This window comes from Lacerta agilis, chromosome 6 (assembly GCF_009819535.1).
Source record: "Lacerta agilis isolate rLacAgi1 chromosome 6, rLacAgi1.pri, whole genome shotgun sequence".
Lineage (NCBI taxonomy): Eukaryota > Metazoa > Chordata > Lepidosauria > Squamata > Lacertidae > Lacerta > Lacerta agilis.
Window position 1 is genome coordinate 5,049,352 of NC_046317.1, and position 11,270 is coordinate 5,060,621.

Below are 11,270 nucleotides of genomic sequence, written 5' to 3' on the forward strand. Positions count from 1 at the left end.
AATGAACTGCAACACCCTTCACAAAGAAGTTTAAAGCTGGCATTTGCTTTCTAAGGCTTTCAGGCCTAAAAAAGTAGTGCCAGCTGGGATGAGGGAAGAAGAAAGGATACCCTGGACAAGTCCCAAAGCTCACACCTCAATGCCTGGAACACTGGTGTTCTCCTGGAAGTTCCACTGGAATTCATCCTGAATCTGTCCTTGTTGCAAAGGGTAACTGTAATTTGTATCATAGGAGCCATCTTTCTTTGAAACGTAATTGTCTTCGTAGGGCTCGTGCCTCTTAGACCTTATTGAAGAAGGGTAGCAAAAGGTAGGGGGGGAGAGAGGTTGTTTACAAATCTGTTGGCTGCACTCTTACAGAGAGCTCATGCATCTCCCCACAGGAAGAAGAAGAAGAAGAAGAAGAAGAAGAAGAAGAAGAAGAAGAAGAAGAAGAAGAAGAGGAGGAGTTTGGATTTGATATCCCACTTTATCACTACCCAAAGGAGTCTCAAAGCGGCTAACATTCTCCTTTCCCTTCCCTGCCCCCGTCCCCCGCCCCACAACAAACACTCTGTGAGGTGAGTGGGACTGAGAGACTTCAGAGAAGTGCGACTAGCCCAAGGTCACCCAGCAGCTGCATGTGGAGGAGCGGAGACGCGAACCCGGTTCACCAGATTACAAGTCTACCACTCTTAACCACTACTCCACACTGGCTCTCTGAAAGGAGAGCACAGTTATGCATTAAGGGCACATTTGTGCATATTTTGAGGTTGTTTGGGTTCCAGGGTCTTACTCTGAGTGAAAGACAAAAACTGATCTATTAAAGATGACCTCCTAACTTTTCTTTATTGAAATGTTTGCAATGGTTGGGTTTCTGGTTTGCTGCAAATAACAGGGCAACATATCTAGTTCTCCAGGACCTACAAAGAAGCCTGAGGGATGGGTATCCCGGGACTATACTCACCTGGCAAAGGTCTCAGGGGCCTCCTGTGGGGAAACGTGCTTCCCTGAGGCACACTGCAAGAGCAGAGAGTCACCGAGTGTCCTTCACAGACACTGGGTTAAGGAGATCTTAGTTATTTCCCAGTTGGGTGGGTCAGTTCACGGGATTTCCTTACCGAACTGGAGTTCCATTATGACGCTCTGCAAAGCCACTGCTTTCTACCCAATGATGATCTCTGTAATAGTTCTGGTCCCAGTGATTTGTACCTTCACCCCAGGTATCCCTCTGTCTTGGATCTACATACTCAGAGAAAACAAAAAGGAGCAGCTCTACTTCCAGGCATCTGCAACATTTTAAAACTGATAATGCTACCTTGGAGATGCCGTATATGGTTGCCTTTTGTTGTCCAAAGGGCTGTGCTTAGAAACAAAGTACATCTGACTACAGGAGGCCATTAAAAGTCATGTACACTAAAGGGTTTTTTTTTTTTTTTACACATGTGAATGCACAAACATAGGCAACATGTGTGCACATACTTACACACTGGAACTTACAAATTTTTGTTCATTCTTAAAATTTCTATATTCCCCCTCATCAATGATACAAGGTCTGTTCACTATAATACAAAGCAATTCCAATAAAACCATATGAAAATGTGGCAGAATCCACAGTAGAACAGTCAGTTACACCCCAGGCACCAGTATTATCAACTCACAAATGCTCGGAGGAACATTTATAATTTGTTAGGCTCAGTCAAAATCTATCTTCAGATTAAGAAAAGTCTATGTAAGATTGAAACCTGCCAGGGGCAAAATGGCGTTCTCCTCTCCATCTGGCCCAAGTTCACGCCCCATCCTAAGCCACACCCTCTCCCCCCTCACCGCCCCCGATATACGCCCGCCTTGAGCGTTTTTTGCCAGACTGAAATGTGTCCTTGGACTCTGATCATGCTTTTGCTTGCCTGCCTGGATGGAGAAGGGTGGGTGTGGGTGGAAACTAACCTACCGTGTAAAGGTAAAATTCACACTCATGCCCCACCCACGTTTGCCTCTGGTTCTGCCTACCACTTGCATGCAGCCAGTCTCTAGCCCTCCTAGAAAGAAAGTTATGCAGCAAAATGTGCCGGTACTTTCTAAACAATTTCTGTTGGCTACCACGTTTATTTTTTCTGAGAGAGTGATCTCCATAATCAGGACCAGCAGAACATAAGATGATTTCCCATGGTAAGTATAAATTTGCCAGGGGCAGCTGTCTCTCTAACTCTATGTCATGACATGCTCCCAGTGGCAGCCATTTTGTGTTATGCCATGCCCGCTACATGGCAGCCATTTTGTGACTGGCACCCCTAGCACTCTCTCAAAATTTGAAATGTGCCCACTAATCCAAAAAGGTTGGCAACCCTTGTCTTACTATATTGTATCCAAATTGTGCATGATGGTTCCTGAGATTAAGGAGTGAATATTTGCCTATGTTTGGATAGTATTGAACATCATTTTAAATCAAGATAACAGGCTGAACCTTTCAAAACTTCTAGATTCTATCCACCAATTTTAAAATTGCATATTTTTTGGTTTCTTAGAATTCCTGTACAACTCAAGGTATAAATGCATTATTAAAAAAAAAAAATCTGGGACTTTCAGGGCCTGCAAATGGGGCCCACGAAATGGGGTGACATTTAGGATCAGAACTAGTTCTGAAAAAGTACTGAGAATTTTGAGCCTGAGAGACAAAAAAAAATCACATTCTTGCTAAGATGGACTTCTTTTTTCTTTTCTTTTTTTAAATCCAGAATTTGATTTCAAAAAAAAAATTATCAAATGAGGAGGGTCATTGAACTTAGCAAATGAGTCAATGGTAAATCTAACCACAGATCATTGTTGGGCTGCATACATTTAAGGCACGTCTAAAGTACATGAGTTCCCCAAAGAATCCTAGGAACAGTAGTTTGTTAGTGGTGCCTGGAATTTTAGGGGTAAACCACAGTTCACACAATTTATTTTCTGGGGTGGGGAAAATAATGGGGATTCAATGTGGTTTCAGTGTGTGGTGTGTACACAGCCGATGGCCCTTTACAACACAGAGCCATGAAGGAGAGGCAGAGGCAGACAACAAACATGGCGTAAGGAAGGCTTTGAATATGTACACAAACACACACCACCAGAAAGAGTTCCAGAATTCCTCTTCAACCCAGTTCCACCAAGTATTTTTAAACCACTTTTGTTTCTGTGGAGAATGCAGTACCTCTCTCACTCTGCCAGGTTTGGGGGTATCTCTGGTAGTCGCCATGCACATAATCTTCCACAAAGGTCCGATGAGGGTCTTCATAACCTTGCCTGAAGCGTGGCCCAAAGGGGAGAGAGCAGAAAGGGAGATGGAGGAAGCTGCTTTGGGTAACTGTCTACATTCCTCGTTATTTGTGAGCATGAAAATTCAGGAGGGAAATGCTGTCAGAAACAGTTCCAAAAACTGCTATGGAAGGTAATAAATGGGCTATAATGACCACTTGGTAATTGAAATGACCTTCTCTCCCACTCCCAGTTCTGTATTTGATCACTGAAAAATATGAATACAGGCCACAAATAAATCTACTTACTTTACCTCACTGATGCAGTGAATAGCTAGCCTGTCTATAATTCACCAGGGTGAATTGTGAGACAAGACAAGGCAAACGAGATTAGGAATGAGAGCTGAAGCAAGTTACAGGATAAAGAAGCAGTGTGACGACAACAGTAGATGTGATATAGGAGATACGGTACATAGGACCAAATCAGATAAAGCAGGAAATCATGGTTTTTGCTATGTAAACAAGTGCAGCAAGCAAAATGTTTGTATAGCCTACTCCTCTTCTTTCACATCGGTGAAGAGATGGCCAGAAGCTTTCAATTTCAGTTTTGCACTAACCAAGGTTCCCCATAGCATCCAAATTCAGGGAACTGTGGTTTGTTTTAGACTATGTTTAGTGAGAACTAGTTGGGAGCAAACCGTGATTTCAGGTTTGTTTTCTGGAACAATAGTTTTAATCAGGGTTAGCCAACATGGTGCTCTCTAGATGTTGTTGGACTCCAACTTCTATCAGCCCCCACCAGCATGGCCAGTGATTAGGGATGATGGGAGCTGTAGTTCAGCAACTTCTGTAGGGCCCCATGTTGGCTAACCCTGGTTTAAACAAACAACAGTTGCGCTGAGAACCGTGGTTTGTGTAAAACTGGAAGTGAAAGCTTCCAACCTCTCTGCAGATGCATTAGGGAAGGAGAGAACAGCCGAAACCCATCACAGCTTGTTCATATACCGGGAAAATATAAGGCCTGAACACATGAGGTCTTAAACGTGAACAGTGACCCACCCTCGCCCCCCCCCCAGCATCCTCAGACGCACAGGCTCCTCTTTAGACCTCTGTCAAATTAGCTCAAAGATCTTATGCATTTGGTTGAACATGCAATTGGAAACCCCCCTAAGAGAAGAGATCCTGGTCACAGGGAGATTACTAAGCACATTCAACAAAAGACGCTAATAAATGCTCTGCAACATTTGTGCTAATTGCACAAAGGTCTAAAGAGGAGCCTATGTGGGACCCAAGTGTGCACCCCAACATCATCCATGCTGCAAATGCCTATAGTTATCCAATGTCTGAATCAGACCGTTGTTTTTTCAGTGATTTTTAAAATTATTTACTGATGTCATAGGGAGCTCCAAATTAGTTTGTAGTAGTGCAGCAGGAAAGGGGCTGCGTAATTCTTTCTACCTGGGCATTTTCCAACTAAAAATCCCACACACAATCTCCTTCTTTAACCCCAGCAGAAAAGATTTGCAGATCCAGTAGATTTCCCACACAGAGAAAGAGAAAGCTACTAGAGGGATCCAGCAAGTGAGGAGATAGTTATCCCTCTCCTCCTCCTTTGGAACTACTTTGATTAAATGCTCTGATTTGGAGTTCCACGCAGCTGCATTAATATTTTTTTAAAAAAATGGAATTGAAGTGATAAATGAATGTTTGAGGCCCTCTGTATGAAACAGAGAAGGGCTAGGAGACTATATGGAAGAAGAGGCTCTGCTGATCTCTCTGCAAAGTCCCCCTGTTTTGTATTGAAGTTCTCAACCTAGGCCACTAGGGGTGTTGTGTATATAGTTTCACTCTGCCCACCGTGGCTGCAGTTCTCACTCAGGTCCACAACATGCAAATGAAGGATTGAGAGTGCCATTCACGGATTGGGTAGCTAAAGAGAGCTGTTACTGTTGCATGTTACTGAGTATTATATAAGCAGGCTGGCTGAGCCCTTCAGTTCAGTTCTGTTCCAGCCTGAGAATAAAGAGAGCTGCTTGGAGAATCACTGCATCATCTGCTATGTCCACCCACTACTTAATACCCCCAATCCTTCTGAGTGTTATCTTTCTCAAGTCTTACCTTGAATATGACCGGTTGGGATAGCCAATTTCATAATACTCTGCTCTGGAGTTTGGCCTACTATAGTCCTGGAGTCTCGGTTGATAGGCAGCATGGTGGTATTCTACTCGAGCATCTGGCCAAGGCTGAGGCCTAGCCCAGGGTTCATGGTGGTACAGCCACTCACTGCTGTGTCTCGATTGAGGCGGTGGAGCGCCATGGGAAACTGCCCTCCATGGGCCCGTCTCATAGCCTTCCATCTGGGGAGCATGTCTCCCTTGTGGCTGGGGCTGTTGCAGTGGAACCCTAGGGTCCATCTTGGACTTTCTGCAGGTCCTGCTTTCATTCAGATTTGCTTACCAAACCTGCTTCGGCTTCCTGCAAAGATAAGCATAATTGTAAGAGAGGTGACACAAATTCCCAAGGTTTCCATGCCTCATGATTCTCTGCAGACACGCATTAGAGCACATGGGTAAGTAGCCTGCAAAGGGCTCCCGGGTAAAAAGCAGGAAGCCCTTTGACAAGCTCAGTAGCAGGGCTGGTCACAGGTTAAATACCTGGTGTCTAAATAAATGCACTAAAATTGTACGACTTGGTGCAAAAGATGGGTCTATGTAAACACGTATTTTACTTTGCTTTATTTTGAACACTGGGTTTGTTCAGAGGTTGGCATTTTTAGGCACAGAGTTTTGACAAGCTAGGAACGCTGAATGGACAGCATTCAACATGACTGATCTCAACATTTAACAACAAGAATTACAAAGCACTTTTTCTAAGTCCTCAGAGGACTTCGCATACACTATTTCAGCATCTTCCAGCAGTCCTGCAAAACTGTGGCTGGCATACGACCAACTAATAAACTCATAACTGAAGTGAGAACTGAATTGAACACCTATTTGCTCTCTCAACTAGTACATCGCTGTATTCAAGACACACCTGCGAAGAAATCTGAAGTGCCATGTTCTGTAAGAGCAAAAGGTATTTCTTCCCCCAACAGGTGTGCCCATTTTTTAAAGTTACAGGTAGGTAGCCGTGTTGGTCTGAAGAAGTGTGCATGCACACGAAAGCTCATACCAAGAACAAACTTAGTTGGTCTCTAAGGTGCTACTGGAAGGAATTTTTTTATTTTATTCCTTTTTTTTAAGTAACCCATGCCCCCTATATTTTGCACTACTCATCTTTGTCAACCCAGCTGCGGCAAGTCCTAACATCTGACCCTACACAAATGGCATTGACTCAGCTTGTTTTTGCTTTTGTTTCACACCCACATCCTAGGCAGAGCAAACCGAGTTTCAGTGGGATGCTCCAGGATAAATCCTGGGGTGAGCAACAATATTCCCACCAACACATGAGCTTGTTTACACGCACACACAAAAACAAACACACACACCACACCTGTTTAAATGTGAGAAGACCACCAACCACAGCTCTAAATGCCGGCCTCAGTCCTTCTCGTCCCCAAAGGCAGCTGCCAAAGTCCGCCTGCCACATCAGTCGATGGCTCACTAACTCTGAGCCTGCGCTGGGTCAACGCTTCCCCCTGTGCCAAAGTCCCAGCCGGTTCCATAGCACTGATTAAGCCGGGCAAAGGGCACCTGGCCTGCTTGCTCAGAGACAAACGTACCTGTGGCTGTTTGTAAACGGCAGAGGGGATCCTTAACAAACAAAGAAAAAAAGGCAAGAGAGTTTTCCGTATGTAAAAATACCAGGGAGCAGGAGAATTTGAAAACCCAATATAGTGATGGCAATAATGTTCAGCATTTCTTTCTTTCTTTCTTTCTTTCTTTCTTTCTTTCTTTCTTTCTTTACACCACAGTCTTTTGCCTCACGTCTTCAAACATCCTTCCGCAGGGACAAGGGCCCAAAACTACTTATTCTCGTTCAAGAAAGATTAAAAAAAATGGTTTTAATGAGCAAGCCTCTAAACTAGAAAAAGAACTGCTAAACAATAACACCAAAGTTATCTCCAGAATGTACCGCCTCCTCCTTGACTGGGAAGGTGAAAGGAGCAGTGATTAGATGGGCGCAGGACATCGGACGTACTATTATGATGAGTGAATGGGAAGCCCTCTGGAGGGTTAATATGAAATTTACGGCATGTTACACAATTAAAGAAAATATGATGAAAATGCAATTCAGGTGGTACCTTACACCATCAAAACTCTCCAAGCATATAGGACAAGTGTTGGCTATGCGGAGAAACAAAAGGAGATTTGTACCATAAGTGGCGGACTTGCTGGAAAATTAAAGAATTCTGGAATCTCATCTATGATGAGATGGAAAAGATTTTTAGATTAACATTCGCAAAGAAACCAGAGGCCTTTCTACTCGGAATCTTAAGCAGCGTTATTCAAAAAAATATAAGAGAGATCTTTCTGTACGCAACAGCCGCCACTCGTCTATTGATTGCTTCAAATTGGAAAGGGGGGGAGGGAATTCCAACTATAAAGGAATGGCAGAATAAGATTTGGAATATGCAGAATTAGCTCAACTGACATATATTTTAAGGGATAATGCAAAGCAATCATTCGTTAACAAATGGGGCATGTTCAAGAAATATTTACAAATAAGTAATAATGACATAATCTCCATGGCAGCATTAGAATGACTCATGTTTAAAGTAAATTATGTATGGTTAAATGAGGATTTATGGTATGACTTGCTATAAGAAAGTACAAGAAATGCTAGTAGAAATAGGGTAAGAAATGTAAGTACCTTCAATGTTACAGATGTGAAATATGTCAGGAAATGATTGGAAGTCTGGTTTTTGTTTGTTTGTTTGCTTGCTTGTTTCTTTGTTTTGGCTTTTTTTCTTTTCTTTTTGTTTTATTTTATCTTTATATAATTTTCTTCTTCTTTATAATTCGTTTGTATCTATTATAATCTTATTTGTACTTTATAGAAATTAGTTTAATCCATAAAATATATTGAGAAAGAAACAAAAGCATGTGTATACAAAGATGTAAATTGGTTTTGTTTTAAAAAAATGTAAGTAATCAACAATGCACTTGTATTAAGGATTATGTATGGATTCACAATAACAATAATAAAAACCTTTTAATTTTTTTTTTTTTTAAAAAAACTTCTTCTTTGATACTGAAAAGTAAGTTGCTCCGAGAAGGAGCTGTACAGAGGATTCCCCTCCCTGAAAGAAACTGTTCCAAAGCAATTTGCAGCAGCCACTGGTGAAAAAGCATTGCATGCTGCAGGACTAACAGCACACTCTGAACCATGCTTGGCCCATTCAGAGGAAGAAAGCCCTATCAGACTTAGCGTGTCATCCCTTGACATCTTTTCGACAAAACAAAACAAAATAAAAAAAATTCCTTCCAGTAGCACCTTAGAGACAAACTAAGTTTGTTCTTGGTATTAGCTTTCGTGTGCATGCACACTTCCTCAGATACCAAGCAAGGAGGAGGCTGGAGAGACCCTTTCCCCCTGAGGAGCTAGCTTTTTACTTGCAGGTAATTGTTTTATTAAGGGGTGTTCACATTGTATTTTGTCCACATTGTATTTTGCAGTTGTTGTTGTTGCTGCTGCTGCTGCTGTTGTGTTATTAATTGAATTAATATACCGCCCTATATAATTAATATACCTTGCCGACAAAGGTCCGTATATTTAAAGCTATGGTTTTCCCAGTGGTAATGTACGGAAGTGAGAGCTGGACCATAAAGAAGGCTGATCGCCGAAGAATTGATGCTTTTGAATTATGGTGCTGGAGGAGACTCTTGAGAGTCCCATGGACTGCAAGAAGATCAAACCTATCCATTCTCAAAGAAATCAGCCCTGAGTACTCACTAGAAGGACAGATCCTGAAGTTGAGGCTCCAGTACTTTGGCCACCTCATGAGAAGAGAAGACTCCCTGGAAAAGACCCTGATGTTGGGAAAGATGGAGGGCACAAGGAGAAGGGGACGACAGAGGATGAGACGGTTGGACAGTGTTCTGGAAACTACTAACATGAGTTTGGCCAAACTGCGAGAGGCAGTGAAGGATAGGCGTGCCTGGCGTGCTCTGGTCCATGGGGTCACGAAGAGTCGGACACGACTGAACGACTGAACAACAACAACAACAACAACCGCCCTATATCCAGAGGTCTCATAAAAAGTCTCATAAAAACATAAAAAGTTTCCATCCTTCCCCCCGCCCCCATCTTCACTAATGTAATTATTTAAACAACTGGCGCTTACACACACACACACACCCTGCCCCCAGCTAGACCTTTCTGTGCTTAAAAATCTACCAACCAACATGCCAACTTGATTTAAGCACTTTAGAGCAAAGTCTTGCACAATTCCTGAGAGGGTTAATTCCTTGGGGGTGCAGCTGAAACAAAACACAAACCAGCCTGCGAGTGAGTTTAACATACAAAAGAAGAATTATTAGACCCAAAGGCTACCCGCCTACTTCCCAAGAGTGAGCAAGTTTGCTAAATACGTTAACAACTTGCATTTCATGCATCCTGCTTTTTCCCCTGTCTTTACAATTTTTGAAATTGCCCCCGCCCCCTTGCTTGCCTTATTCTTTGAAATGACTTCCTTTATTTATTTCTAATGCTTTAAAAAAAAAAAGGTTTACTTACACCACCTATCACTAAAACAAAGTCTTTGCTTGTGCCTCTGCATCCCATCATGACAACAAGCTGTGCTTCTGTCTGGCTTATTAGCATAGCCACGCCCACAGGCAATCCCCGCCACGTCAGCTAGTCGGAACCTTCTGGCTGTGATTCCTGCTCGCCGACGGAACGTTATTTTACGCACACTACAAATAAGGGAAAAGTTAGGCGGCCGCATTGACATCGCCATATAGAGAAGGTCACTTCGCTACTGGACAAAGGAAATCGCTGGGCGCCTCTGCAAAGCGATTTAATGCCGCTAATCGTTCCAGGCATCAAAGCAGCTGTATACAGTATATGTCAGCCATGTCTTGAGACAACTGTTTTTTTTTAAAAAGGGAGCAGTTTTTCCCCCTTGGAAAGTTGTTTGCCGTGTTACTGCTATTTATTTATTACATTTTCATGCCGCCCTTGATCCGAAGATCCCGGGGCGCTGTAGGAGCTATGGATTTTGCACTCCTGTATGCAAATACATGAGAAAAAGTGGAACCTGTAACAAAACGTTGCAGTGCAGGGTGCTGCCTCTTCAGCATTTGAGCCACTCTATTCCCCCTCTCCGCACCTCCCTTTGCAGGCGCAATGTGTATCGGGCCGTTCCTTGCAACGTTTTTGTAGTTCTGCAACACCAAGCCTGCTGCTAGCATCCTCTGCATGGAAAATGCCATTTTGGCTGCACACATGCTGTTATTAGCATGTGGGACCGTGCAACAAAATGCTGCAGCGGGAAGTGTTTCAGAGCAGAAACATTTGCGTGCCCTTTAAGCATGTAATCCTGATGTGGAAGACAGGAATGTTCTGCATCACTTTTGTGATGAATGAAAACACTCCCAGCCAAATTAAAAACTAACATAGCAAGGAGGAGTTACAGGTAGGGAGCCGTGTTGGTCTGCCATAATCAAAACAAAATAAAAAATAAAAAAAAATCCTTCCAGTAGCACCTTAGAGACAAACTAAGTTTGTTCTTGGTATTAGCTTTCGTGTGCATGCACACTTCCTTAGATACCAAGCAAGGAGGAGGCTGGAGAGACCCTTTCCACCTGAGGAGCTAGCTTTTTACTTGCAGGTAATTGTTTTATTAAGGGACGTGGGTGGTGCTGTGAGTTAAACCACAGAGCCTAGGGCTTGCCGATCAGAAGGTCGGTGGTTCGAATCCCCACAACGGGGTGAGCTCCCATTGCTCGGTCCCAGCTCCTGCCAACCTAGCAGTTCAAAAGCACATCAAAGTGCAAGTAGATAAATAGGTACTGCTCTGGCAGGAAGGTAAACGGCGTTTCCATGCACTGCTCTGGTTCGCCAGAAGTGGCTTAGTCGTCATGCTGGCCACATTACCCGGAAGCTGTACGCTGGCTC

The 11,270-nt window shown here is 43.2% G+C and overlaps 1 protein-coding gene across 1 annotated transcript in view; it reads right to left on the reverse strand.

The window, feature by feature from the left end:
* Positions 1-6,839, reverse strand: part of LOC117047988 (protein transport protein Sec16B-like) — a 54,742-nt gene extending 47,903 nt beyond the window's left edge. Inside the window, exons 1-5 of the mRNA XM_033151266.1 lie at positions 6,702-6,839; positions 5,328-5,684; positions 3,167-3,258; positions 1,101-1,221; positions 136-286 (exon numbers count right to left, since the gene is read on the reverse strand). Of these exons, the coding sequence (XP_033007157.1) occupies positions 136-286; positions 1,101-1,221; positions 3,167-3,258; positions 5,328-5,623 (660 nt within the window). The 5' untranslated portion in view covers positions 5,624-5,684; positions 6,702-6,839. The remainder of the gene's footprint in view (positions 1-135; positions 287-1,100; positions 1,222-3,166; positions 3,259-5,327; positions 5,685-6,701) is intronic.
* Positions 6,840-11,270: the final 4,431 nt, after the last annotated feature.